The 14,306-nt window shown below is 40.5% G+C and overlaps 1 protein-coding gene across 1 annotated transcript in view; it reads left to right on the top strand.

Moving 5' to 3' along the window:
- adcy8 (adenylate cyclase 8 (brain)) overlaps positions 1-14,306 on the top strand; it is a 129,605-nt gene that overhangs the window by 85,656 nt on the left and 29,643 nt on the right. The window contains exons 10-13 of the mRNA XM_031735073.2: positions 4,010-4,211; positions 5,748-5,837; positions 8,783-8,955; positions 13,214-13,292. Coding sequence (XP_031590933.1) covers positions 4,010-4,211; positions 5,748-5,837; positions 8,783-8,955; positions 13,214-13,292 — 544 coding nt within the window. The remainder of the gene's footprint in view (positions 1-4,009; positions 4,212-5,747; positions 5,838-8,782; positions 8,956-13,213; positions 13,293-14,306) is intronic.

Raw genomic sequence — 14,306 nt, 5'->3', positions numbered from 1 at the left:
TTATGTTTGCTCCTGAGTTCCTTGCTACAATACCTCTCTTCTGGTCCCAACATCACCAGTGAACAAACAAGACTGGTCCAATGAGACTTGAAATGCTGTCAGGACAAACTTGGGTCAACATCAGGGTTGGTTGATGGGTGAATCAAATTGGAACCTGAGGTTTCTTTCTTTCTGTTCACAAATGTAATGTGTATTCTTTAGAGCTTTTGGGAGGATGACAAATCTGTCTGAATTATATTTACAAAAACTGTAACTTAACAAGTTATGCGTGTTGTTAAAACACACTCCTAATAAATCTCCTTAGATGAAAACCTTTTTTTGTTGCTGATGGTTGGTTCTCTCCTTCCCATTGAGTGTTTGGGCAGTGGGCTCCCACATGCATTTGCACTGTGACAGAAAGTGGCAGTTTAACCCTTTATGCAGCATATGTAAATTATAGCTAGTTGGCTAACAGTAGCTTCCTTGCTTACTAATCTTATTCTTAGAAAAATGCCGCGTTCCAGTTCCCTCAGAAGACGGATGTGACTTGATGTGTTCCAGTAGGAAAGTCCTAAAGGCACCAAAAACAGGATTTGTATTGGTTCTTGGTGAATTCGAGCCGTTCATGAATTGCTAGCAGTACAGCACAATACTTGACTTTTTGAGCTTAAAATCACCGCTGCAGCACAGTCATGCACGGAGCGCATATGGATTATTTAGTGAGTCGCAAATGCAAAAACAGTAGATTAGAGATTTTAGAGATGAGAGGTTTTACAGTTCTACTACTGCTTACATTTACTGTCGCCATCTTGAATGAACTTTCCAAGTTAAAAATCCTGGCTGGGGGCTGTTCCAGATGGAAATCCTGGGGAACTGGGAACTTGGAAATTCTGACATTAATCTGTAATCATATCAGAGAGGAAATCCTAGCTGTCCAGTATGTTCCATGGTGCTTGTTTATGTGTAAAAACATGGGTCATGTTGAGGCTGGAGGCTATTCTAAAGGTCATAGGGTGAGAGGCAGGGTACACCCGACTGGTCACCGCTCTATCACAGAGCAAAACCCTGACCTATGTAGCCTTAGTATATGGATTAGCATTCTCTGCTGCACGCAGCTGTAGATGCTCATGTCATCTGTGAGAGGCAAAGGACTTGGGTTGAGTGGACAGTTTTAGGTTGTATTTTAAATGTAAAGGTTGAGGTTTTCTTTTTTTTTCATCATGTCAGAGGTTTAGAGGGTGGGGGTGGAGTGGGTTAGGTGAAGGAAAGAAGGGAAAGGAGGCAGAAAAAGAAACAGCTGCGTTATAAGCGTATCTTGCCTTGTGTCGTCTCTGTGACTCTGACTGTGAAGGAAATCTTGTGTGACCAGGTCAGCTCGAGCAGAATCACAAGCTTTTAATGAAGCTTAGCCGAGGAGAACAGAGTAAGGTAATGCCAACTGACAATCTGAAAGCCTCTTTGATACCAGTCTGCATTTATAGAACAACAGCACACAAGAATTCTGCAGGTTTGTGTTGTCCTCAGACTCTCTAAGGAAATATTCCCCTGCAATGGTGCTGCTTTCAGGTCCTTATATAAATCATCATTAACTCACATGAATGAAAACCAAGCAAAGAACCAGAGTCAAAGCTGAATATCTGGTTAGTGTCCAGATCTCAGTGTAAGTTTAAGCATTATAAAAACTCCTACCTTAAAAAAGAATTGGTTGCACTGGACAAAAAAGCAGCGGCCATTTTTACTCGGTTAGCGTTGGCCTGTGTTGTGTTTTTCTGTAAGAGTACCACATACATTTTCAGTAATTTGCCCGTTCTAGTTCAGTGGTGTGCCTTGTTTTCCAGAAATACACCTACTCTGTGCTAATAGCGAGCCTTCAGTGTTCACATGTTCGTGCAGCAGATGACCATATGGAGCTAATTGATAAAAACAAAACCGAATACACCAAAGACACCAAGCCAGAGTGAAAAGTGAAAGCAAAAGTCATTTAATTGATGTTTGATGTGATGGAGATGCTTTTCCAGCAAGTGACAGCTTCTTTCCAAACCTTTACCAGTGGGTGTGTTGTGATGCTTTCACATGCGTGGTCCTGTTTAATCTTACTTTTTGCTTCTTTCGAGCCCACAGCTGTAAAAAGGAAAATGAGTTCTTTAATGAGGCGCCTGGTTACAAAGGTTATAGTGGCTCACTGGTGTTAGTGTTCGATCATAGATGATGAAGCCGGTGATTGACGGTGGTCAAAGTAAATGCTTATAGCTCATCAGTCGAGGTGATTTTTGCCTCATTTCCCTATTGATGCATTCAATTGATATTATTATGAGATCCATAATAAATTGAATCTGCCTTGCTAAGGTTTCATGTTACATACACGTGTATGTGGAGTGGCTACACTTATCTATCATCATCATCAACATCACATGAGAGAAAACAGAAGCAGGACATTTCTGACTGAAAGGGAGAAATAAACTGTGTGTGTGTGTGTGTGTGTGTGTGAGCATGTTTTTATATCTTTGTGGGGAAAAAAATTGGAAGTTTACTATACTTGTGGGGACCAACAGCCCTTATGGGGACCAGGATTTTGGTCTCCATAAGTTTGAAGGCATTTTTCACAAACTATGTGGTTTTAGTGACTAAACCTAACCATTGGTTATGGTTAGGTTTAGTGTAAGAGTTAGGCATTCATGTTTCATGGTTAGGGTAAGGGGCTAGGGAAAGTGTTATGTCAATTAGATGTCCCCAAAGATATAATTACCCGATGTGTGTGTGTGTGTGTGTGTGTGTGTGTGTGTAAGAGAGATTGTTTTAGGCCACACATTGTACATTGTGGAGGTGGACAGTGCCATTGAGTGCACACTAACATTAACCTCCTCTGCATCTGCCCAAGTGGCAGTGCTATCAGTCATCTGTGATCCCACATTGGGCTGTTAGGAGTTTAGAGCACATTTCCCAATCCTAATAAGGATATTAGTGGTAGCCCTGTGACAGACTGGCGACCTGTCCAGGATGTACCCTGCCTCTCGCCCTGACACAGCTGGGATAGGCCCCACGTCCCTGAAAAGGATAAGCGGAAGCGAATGGATGGATGGATGTAAAATTTGTTATTACATAAAAGAAGAGCCCCGACCTGTTGTGCCATCTGTTGATATCTCACAGTACAATATGTTTGAGGTTTTGGACATACATAATATTTTGTTTTTTCTTCAGACTTTATTTTTCGCTTAACCCTTCATGCATGAATTATGACAATCTCAATCAGGATTTTCTTCTTAAGTATTTTTATTTGTCTTTTGGTGTGAAAAGATGAATAATGATGCTTAAGAAAAAAATCCTGATTGAAGTTGTCCTAATTCATGCATGAAGGGGTTAAATAACAATAATTACAATGAAACATATCATACAGGTATAGTAACATTAAACGACCAGTGGGTGGCAGGGTATGGAGTGACACACCAGTGTCCACTGTAGTGGTTTATGTGCAAATATACCATCAACACTGATACAAATATAAGGAAACAGCCGTTGAATAGCTGTCCACTGTAGTGACCACTACGCATGAAAGGGTTAATGTTACCATTTTTCACAAGCTTATTGAAATGCATCTCAGTAAGCTTGCGACATATAGAAAACAAAACATCATCCATGTATCCATTTCCTGGTCACAGTGGTGCTGTCCCAGCTCTTATATGGCGAGAGGTGGTGTACACACGGGCAGCACACCAGTCTGCAGACTCACAGTTACACATCAAGCCGATTTAGAATCACCAGTTCATCCAACATCCGTGTCTTTGGACCGTGGGAGGACCCAGAGAGAGCAGACACGGGGAGAATGTGCAGACTCCACACAGCCAGCCTGTGTGGTCAAACGTGGGACCGTCTCACTGTGAAGCAACAGTGCTAGCGACTGCACCACGATGCTGGGCTCACAATTCAATTTATTCAAATTATTCTTTAAAAGTCAGCTTTATTAGCTGTTCAAATAAAGACTAGTCCTAAGCTGCAGTGTCCCACTGGCATATTTATCATTGTGTTTTTGCAGCATGGTAACCATGGTGATCCAGTTCTCGGTCCTCATCATCCTCCATTCCTGCCTGGTCCTAGTTACGACAGCGGAGGACTACAAGTGTCTGCCTCTGGTCCTGAGAAAAGCCTGCTGCTGGATAAACGAAACCTACGCGGCACGAAATGTCATCATTTTCGTCTCGATCCTCATCAACTTCCTGGCAGCCATGATCAATATTGTGAGTTCTTTAGTTATTTTTTGTTTTTAGATATATATTATTTAAAACATGGGGTCAGTGTCTGTCTGCAAAATAACTGTCAGAATGCATCAAATATGAAAATGAAAATGGTTAGTACCGTAGCATTTCTTCATACTTTGGTCAACAGGACAGTGTGTGTGCGATTTTCTTTATAAGTGTGTGTTTGTGGTAATGAAGATAGCCTGCTTCACCTTCTTCAGTAGCATGGCTGCTAAAATGTATTTTAATGGGTTAATTAAATATGGAGCTTCATGACACAGAGGAATATGATGTAGGCATCTAGACATGGCTGATTCGATGGATGGTGTGTAGTACCTCAATCCATCCAGTGGGGTAAATACAGACTACAAACTACAAAACTTGACTTTGTACTTGTTGGAAAGCACAGTGGTAAGACATTTAGTGCCGTTTGAGAATTCCGCTCCAAATATTTTCTATAAGATTTAGGCCTGGACACCAGCTAGAGTATTTGGATCATTTAGATCTCCATTGTTGCCTTGGTGGTGCGTTTTTGGTCACTGTCGTGCTGGAATACTGATCCATGATCCATCTTCAGTGTTCTGGCTGAGGGAAGAAACTTCTTGTCAAAGATTTTATGCCACATGACTCCGCCCATTATCATCCTGTACTCTTAGCAGAAAAACAGCTCCAAAGTGTAATGTTTCCACTTCCATGCTTGGCTGCATGTGTTGGGTCGAGTTGATGCCAAAGAGCTAGGCTTTGGCTCCGTCTGACCACAGCTCTTTCTGCCAAGCCTTCTCTGAATCATCCAGATGTTCACTGCCAAACTTGGGACAGACCTCTACATGTGCCTTCTTCAGCAGGGGGACTTCAATCCATTATGCCGTAGTCTGTCATCAGTGGTGTTCTTGGTGACTGTGGTCCCAACTACTCAGATCATTAACAGGCTCCTCCTGAACCTTTGGTTGATATTCTGTCTTTCTCCATTAAAATTAAAGACTTTGTTTCTATGTGAATGAGCAAACTTACAAATTCAGTAGGGGATGAAATAATCACATTTTCTTATTGTTTTAATTGACTAGGAACATCCTTGTTCTCACTCTGTTGTTGTAATTCATTAATTTAATTTTTGAAATACATATTTTTTTTAAAAGAAGCCGCTAAAGCACGTTGAAGATAAAAGCAACAAGCATACAATATTCTGCAATAAAGTAACCCACTAAACTGTTTATTTGTTCAGTTGCTTTATTTAGTCAGGTTTTAATTACCTACAAATCCACATTTCCCCCCCTTCTGTAAGAATCCCGTGTTGCTGCTAATTCAACCCTTCAGGTCTTTTCAGTTATTCATGTCAAACTGAACTGCATCACTCTTTGTGTGCAGGAGAAATTTGCAGAAAGCTGAAATCAGCTCTCGATTTCTCACACAACCATCTTGAAATATTAAAAGCTTGATGGAAATTCGTCTGAAAGGGAATGTGGGGTATTTTTATGCAGATCCTGCATCATTTAAAACTGTACAACAACAGTAATCCACCCTGTTGGTCTCCCACAGCTGTGGTGCGACTTCGACAAGTCCAGTACCTTCAGGAACCAGACGTACAACGAATCGGCCTCCATCCCAGACATCTGCTTCTACCCAGAGGTACAAACTAAATGAGGTGTCTGAATTTTGCAGTCAGGTCCATCTGTTGTGTCTTTTTTTTTACTTCCCACTTGTGCGACAGCGGCAAACTGATGAATTAAACATCCTCGACATCTGCTCGCGCCCAGAGGGAGGTCTCGCCTCAGACAACGCTGCGACTGATGGAGCCATCAGAACGTCACAGAGAAAATATCCATTATGTTGTTTTGCTCACATAATATGCAGCTGATTGATGAACTCAATAAGGGAGCCACATTTTTATAGCTCCGAGCTTGGGTTGACTCATGTATTGTTGCATGTATACATCATAAACGTATTTCCTCCTGAGGCTCGTGCGTGCAAATAAGACCTATTTTACACACATAAAGAAGAGTTATTGACTTTGTTTTAGGCACTCCAATATTAAATTAGACAAAAACTGATGTCTGTGCTGAATCAGAGGCTTTTGGTGCAGCGAGTGGGCTGTCAGATATTTCATTTTTATAAAAGGGCACTTTACCAACTTTACACATAAAGACCAGTCGACTCCTCTCATCTTGTGATAATGGAGGTTTAATGTGGAGGAGCTAATGAGTTAATAGTGATGCCGTAAATGTTACTTCAGTTTGCAGCAGGAGGTTTGTGTGCAGGTGAGGGAGTCCACCAGTGAGGACAAAGGTAAACACAGAACGTTTTCTGGGGTGAAGAGTCAGGATGATTTCTGCAGCTGCAGCAGTCTGTCTCTTATTAATTAAGTAAAAGTGTTACACACGTCACTCTAAGTGCTAATGCAGGCATGCTAACAGGTATGCTTGGTTTAGTTTGTTTGCATGATAATACAAAATGTGTCCTTATGCATAAAATCCATTCATAAAGTTGCCCAGTCTCCCCTTCAAGGTTGTCTCTTGGTAAATCTCTGAACCCCGTTAAACGCCACAGATTTTCAGTAAACTCTGAGTCGTAGCACCTAAAGCTAGACTAGAGCAGCGGTCCCCAACCCCGGGCCTCGAGAGTTGAGGCTCGGGTGTGAAATGTATGCTTTTCAGGGTTTTATCGTTAACACGGTTTCCCTGGGTCTTTTCTCGTGTTGTAGTTTTGTGTCTTATTTTGAAAGGAACATTTACGCATTACCATAGCGACCAGAGAGCATTAAGGGGCAGAGAAGAGGATGTTAGATTCAATGTTGTTGGCGCATTTCAGGATGACGTTGCTAATAAAGTTACACAATTACACAGTGAATTTGCTTTTATTATTATATTTACAAAATACCACAGTTTTTGTCTTGGTCGTATCGTTTTATTTTGTTGTATTTATCCGAGACACCTTAAAGGCCGGTCTGTGAAAATATTGTCTGACGTTAAACTGGTCCGTGGCGCAAAAAAGGTTGGGGACGGCTGGACTAGAGGAGGCGGAGGAAGAGAGCACAATAGTGGATGACATTGTGAAATCCTTTGCTTCTCATGGTAGAGGACTACGAGTACCTCGGTATCCACATCACCAACAGGCAGACCAACACAGAGGCTGTACACAAACGAGGGAGGAAGCTTACATCCTTCACTGTGTGCAGCAGAATGATGGTGCTTTTGAGTCCCTTGATTCTGGCGACTGAGGCATACTTTCCTGAGCAGCATAAACACATTAGGAAGTCTCGCTCTGTGATTGGCTGCAAACTGCAGACTTTGGAAGGTGTGATGGACAGGAGGTCACTAAACAAACTGTTGTCAATCACGGATCACTCTGACCACCCTCTGCACTACACGCTAACATCCTCTTTAATATAACATAGCTATCTGGCAGAGAGGCACTCACTTATTCATTATTATTATTAATAACATTATTATTATCATTATTATTTGCCATTTGCCCTGTGATCCCGCTCAGCTGGGATAGGCTATGGCTGTCCCAGCTGAATGGGCAGATGGTGACATTTTCAGTGCACTGTGGGCTACAGCGGCTTGCACTGCAGTTCATTCAGAGGTCATTTCCTCTAAATGTTTCCCCTCAGATGCTTCAGGTCTTTACAGTAGTACTGTGCTTTGAAAGTCCGACCCTGAGGGATGAATTCAAGGTGCACAACTCTAAGAAAAAAAGAAACCACATTGTGCTTCTGCTGATCATGAATTATAGCGATGACACTTGAGTCAGCTTGAGTTTGAGGTCATGGTTTCCAGCAATGTATTACAAAACTACCACACCCTACTACTACTGATGATGTGAAAACAGCTTGAAGAAAACTGAAGAACCAGAAAAATGTTATATTATATAAGTATTATATATTATATTATATATTATTACATATATTATATATATAATAAGTATTATATAATATTATGTAAGTATAATAAAATGTTTTTTTTATTATACTGTTTGTTCAGATGACCGGATGTCCATCCACTTATGTCCACTTTGGTGTGTTATATACATATAACACATCTATATGGTCTTGTCTTCCTTCTTTTCCTTCTGCTCTGTAGAGCTGCTCACATGCAGGCACAAAATTATTGCACCATCAACGTTGTGGGAGGTGGGCAGAACCTTAAGAATTGAGTGAAAAATAAAATCCACCCAAATCACAATGTCTTCTACTCCTCCTCAGCAGCCACCAGGTCAAACAGCTTTCCAGTCTGAAGCCCCAGTGATCCATGGCAAAATCCCAGTTGCAAATGGTCCAAATGGGACTTCTGTGTTTAAAAAAAGCAGGAACCCTGGAAGCAATAGAGCGGTCCATGAGAAGATGACTCTGAAGGGATATTGATCAAATTTAAATCAGTTATGTTTTTCATGTTCATCTGCAGAGTCGTGGAACTTTTTAAGCTTGTGTTTGTTAACAGATGTTTAACACTGAGTGCAGCTGCGGCTGATTGGAGTGTCATGTTTCACACAGTCCAGCCGTCGAATGTGATGGCGACATTTTTAAATACATTATTGTTCAGAAGAAGTTGACCATGCGTTTTAATTGTTCACAGTATTTTGTATTCACGGGGGTGCTGGCGATGGTGACGTGTGCGGTGTTCCTGCGACTGAACTCCGTGCTGAAGCTGGCGGTGCTGCTGGTGATGATCGCCATCTACTCGCTGCTGACCGAAGCCTTCTACACGTCGCTGTTTGTTCGCTACGACACCGTCCACCACAACACAGAGTGAGTGCTTAGTGGAGGACATCCTCATATATTAAATGCACTGTTGTCTTTTTTGTTCAGGTGAGGTTTTATTCTAAGAGCAGTTTGTCACGGTCCTGTGTCACAGTCCAGTGTTTTGTGTTATTATTAATCTTTGATTTCCTCATGGTTTATCACTGCTAGTCTTTAGGTTTTGTTTATGTGCCTTCCTGCCTTCCTGCTCCACTTTTCAGGTCTCTGTGTTCTCTGTCATCCTTACCTCTGTGTTCGTATGTTTCCTGTTTTACTTTGAAAGTCTGTGTCCTATGTCAGTGTATTCTGCTTTGCTTCCTTTGTCTTGTTGTGTCAGATTACCCCCAGCTGTGCTTCCCTCCTGTTTTCCATTCCCTCATTACTCCCTGGTGTATTTAAGCCCTGTGTGTTCCTCTGTTGTTGCATTGTACTGTCACAATGCTGTGTTGTCTCTGGGCTCCTGATTCCCATTGTTACCTCCTGTCAGCTCTTAGTTCCTTTGTTTCTATTTTCCTAGTTTTCTGAGTCTTAGTTTTCTAGCTTCTAGTTTTATATTTTGCTTCTTGTATTTAGTGTTCTAGTTTTTTCAACCAAATAAAGCTGCTGCTTTGAGTTTACCTAGTTGTGTTTGAGTCCTGCGTTTGGGTCCTCATCCTGCCTGCCACACAGCCTAACCACGACAGAATGTGCCTGATGCCATGTGCAATCGACTACTGGTTAGATTTAAAAAGTCCTGCTATCACTACGTTGAAACTATCACTGCTAAAACAGTTTTTTTAGCAGGCTGTAGACATGATTATATCTGCTGTAAGGCTGGACAGTTTCGTATGGGAACCTCTCTGGATTGACTTGCGTTTGTAGCCTAGCCTCTAGTGGACATTAGAAGAACTGCAGTTTTTGGCACTTCTACTGAGGTGCCTGCTTGTGTCAAGGTTCAAATCAAGAAGCTCCATGTGTTAGACAAGACAGGCAAATGTGAGGAAAATGTGACCTAAATACTACGAAGGACCTGCTAAAACAAGCTAACAAAACCAAACTTTTGGGAGATTGATTTTTAAGTCCTTTTGGGACATGACAGAAAATCTCAGGGGAAAAGGAAGTAAAGCCCAGTTTAGCCAGTATTGTTTGCTCCGTATGTAGAAATCACACATTTTCCTTCTTTTGTATAAAATAACAACAAAAAACACAGATCTGTTACTAACAGCATTTGTTTTCGTTTTACATATTTGTCACATTATTGTTCAAATGTCTATAACGAAATATTTAAGCAAGAAATAAATCCAATTGATTAATTGAGTATTTTGCTGACTTTTATAGCTAACTTATAAGTTCCATTTGTTATCTACTTATTTTCTATGTATTTATATAAATAAAACTGAATTGAATTAAAATTGACTCAGTACAATGTTGTCTGGACCCATATCTATTTTGAATATTTGCCCGTAAAAATTTAATATTTTTACAGCCATATCTCAGTGACAAGGAATAAACTTTCAGATACATTAACATAAATCATCATCATTTTCATTTTATAATCTTTAATTTTATAGATAAATAGATCAAAAACGCACACACTTTGACAAATATGCAGATTTAGTTTAAACGAGCCTCTTTCTTGTAAAAAGCCTGCTTATTTACAGAAGAGAACCCCATCCTGGCCCGACTCCTTTAGCTTGCCTGCTTTTTCATCTCAGTGACATGCTGGCTGTGTGTTGTGGGCGTGAGTTGATTTACTTCAAAGTGCTTGAAGTTTTCCAATCTTTGTGTTGTTTCTATCGTAAGTGTGCCTCTAAACTTTAAAAAGATGATGATTATTTCTACCAAAATATGCACCCAGTCGTGAGCTTGTGTTTGTTTATTTGTGGGTGTTAGAGAATCTAAAGCTTTGTATTTGTTTTCCTCTGGCATCACTGCACACTAAAGGCAGCACGCTACATTTTGCTGTCACAAGCTGATCCTCGGCAGCGAAAACAAACGAGCTGTTATTTTTCGCTTGTTTTGAGATTCTGGCTCCTAACTCACTGTAAAGTGCCTGGAGCTCCGTCTCCACATCTCTCTGAGCTGTTGATCCTCAGCGAGCCTCAGATCAGCCTGAGATCACGCAGAACATTTGATCCTTCTACGGTCTGAGCTGAAAACAAAGAATCGTGAGATTGAGAGAAAAAAAAGTGTCGTCCTTTCGTATTTTGCTGCAGTTCGTGTTTACATCTCAACTTTAATGGAGAGCAGTTTTTGTTGCCCGTGCTGGGTTTTGAATGTTTTAGTTTTTGTAAAGCAATATTTAGCTGATGGATTATAAATATAGGTTATTACAAAAGAACATGCTGTATATCACTGTTTATTATACTACATAATTATTACACTTACTACATTTACTACATTTTATTTAGGTTATTAAGAAAAAGTTTTCATGAAAATGAAGACCAGAAGAGTAAAAACTGAATGAAAATGTGACCACCTTTCATTAACAGAGTGTACTCAGACAGGTTTTGCCTGGGAAAAAAATCAACACTAATGTAATACTTTAGAAAAAAAAAGAATAATTTATATTTATGTTTATCAAATGGTCAGAAATGCCCAACAAATGCATCTTTAGGGTAACGTAGACTCAATGCTTTTAATGTGGATCGGTTGTATTTATGTGTATAGCCAGTAGGGGTGGATGATATAGACTCAAAATGATCTCACGGTATCATTCACAATGATGACATTTATGACAATGTAGGAAGAAAGTACAACATTTTATCGATGATTGCAGCTTGGAGGCAGCAAAATGTATCACTGCAAACACTATAAAGGCTGTTTCTATCCTTCTGAGCTACTGTTACTGATGCCAGCAGCAGTATTATAGTACAATAGCAATGACACAGTATAAATCAAACATGAGCACAATAAGTGTTTTCAGTTGAAATTTTACATAACTCAAAGTCTAACATAACTACTTAAAACTTTAGTTTAACGATAACTAGAGTAACTTTATTGTCACAGTCGTGGAAGCAGACTGTGTGGAGTGAGGAGGAGGACCCAAGTGCAGACACGCAAACTGAAACTTTGATTTAACTAAGGGAGAGCCGTTTATTGCAGGCTGGTTAAACAGTACAAAATAAAAAGGCAAAGGCGAAACTAAACAATAACCTAGAGTGGGAGAACTAAGATTAAAACATGAAAAAACGTGAACGTGAACATGAACATGAAGACCTGGCATGGATACATGAAAACCTAGAAACATGGCAGCGTAGCAGACAAAGCAGGACGATCGGACAAGGAATGAAGGAAAACTCACGGACTAAATGCACACAGGAAGTGATCGGGGAAAGTGGAAACACAAGGGGAAACGGCTGATATGAATGAACATAATGACGCCACAGGGGAAGTGAAACTAAACACACTGAACATGGAAACACCAGACTCTTCACAATAAAACAGGAAACATAAGAAGAAGACATGACAAGACGAGCAAGATTAACATATCCTCCTGAGAATGGCCATTTATGTCCTCTGTTTTTGGTCTATAACTTTTGGGTTAATTGAGCTACCCTTCTAAGTCCTGATGTGCTCAGTAGAGGACATCCTGGCCTTTCCAATGATATTTCATTTGATTGGGTGGCCTTTTTTAGATCTAATGAGGCAGGAAATTACAAAAAAAGTTAAACTGAGAGATACATTTTTCCTCGGTTCTCAGGAGGATATAATAAAAGTGCAGTGAAAATGTTTTCTACCTGAGGTGTTGTTTCCTGGGTTGAGCTTTTTAAATAGCTCTGCTTTTTGCCACGTGATCACAGGAGTAATTTCCATCCGTTTGTTCTTCCCGTCATATGGAGCGCAGCTAGCGAGTGCTCCAGCAATCCTTAGTCGAGTCACTTCTTTACTTTTGGTCTCGTATCACCAGCTGCTCGTATCTCACCATCACATGCCTTTGTAGCCTGGTTGTACTTGTTTTTATGTGTTTTTGCCTCATTGGGTAAAAAGGAGTTTATTGTTTCCATCTGTAGCTGAAATAGGTTAAGCATTATGTTTAGTTGGTGGTATGCTCTCAACAACAAAGCCAAACTACTTTCATAGTATTGAAGAAGCTCCCTTTTTTCCCTAATTGGCACTAAGTAACAAATAAAACTAAAATTTCTTTGAAATTCTAGAGTTTTATTTGTTACTTTGTTAGCACAATTAATTGTTAATCGTTGACCATGACATGCCCCAAGTTTTTTTCCATGCCTGACAGACGAACAAATGCTCCCTTTGAACAGCCTCTTCTTTCTTGTTCCAACAGAAACTTCCTGGGAACCAAAGAGACGTCTTTACTCCTGATGGCCATGTTCCTCCTCGCCGTGTTTTACCACGGCCAGCAGGTAAGACCACGCCAGCTTTAACTGTGTCCTAATCAGTGAAGGAATGGTATTTTAAACATTCAGAACACTGATTCATCACCTATGAGTGGATTTGTTACGGGCTGGTGATTGAGTTAGAGGACTTCTTTGCTAAATATTGTTATTATCTACACCCATGCAGGTGATTTTTGTGTCTTATCAGGTGGATTAGCTTGTTTTTCTAAGCACCAAAATGTATGATTAAAGGTGACTGAAGGGCACGGATAAAAACAAAAACTGTGACGGTTCCTTTAAAGGATAGTAACAGAAATAACCAGAGTACAGTGGGCGTGAGGAACCCAGCATCTTTCTTGTTGCTATGCAACGGTCTAATTAGAGTTATCAGCTAACGTGAAGTAAAAATAACAGAAGAAGACGACAAACAGTTGGAGTTCAGATGTGTCCAAACATGATGACATAAACAGTTAACGACCTGCCACATTTAACTGGCCTCTGAGAAACTCAAAGGAAAAACCTGTCATTGCATTCTTTCAAAATGTGAATCACTCTTCCAGCTGTGGATGCTGTGATGTGGAATCTCAAATACTTTGGTTCCATACAGATAAGGTGACAGCCGTAGCTGTAAGCATTAGACATCTTTGCCTGATGACCCAGAGAAGGCAGTGATATTCTTAACGTGTTTGACTGGCTTGCAGCTGCAGTGGTAACATTAGACGGATGTAGCCATCATGATGTCAGCTGTAGGTTTGTGAAGTCCTGTTGTTAATCATTGAGCTGAGCCTTTTTCCATCACCATCTTGGTGCTTTTGAAACCGGACCAATGAAGCGTGGATCTGACTGTGAAATCACACTCTGATTGGATAACCAAGCAGCACGTCCTGTATAATCCTGCTTATGAGGAGTCATATGAGTAACTGAGGCCTTAAACTGATCAGTAAAGTGTTTACAGAGGTCAGGGTGGAGGGAGGTTTTGCCATAGTCTTCTGTAGGACCTGAAGTCTTGTGTGAGCCATATGCATCACCGCCTGGTGGCCT

Source organism: Oreochromis aureus, linkage group 18, assembly GCF_013358895.1.
Source record: "Oreochromis aureus strain Israel breed Guangdong linkage group 18, ZZ_aureus, whole genome shotgun sequence".
Taxonomy (NCBI): Eukaryota; Metazoa; Chordata; class Actinopteri; order Cichliformes; family Cichlidae; genus Oreochromis; species Oreochromis aureus.
This window is presented reverse-complemented; position numbering and strand designations above follow the sequence as displayed.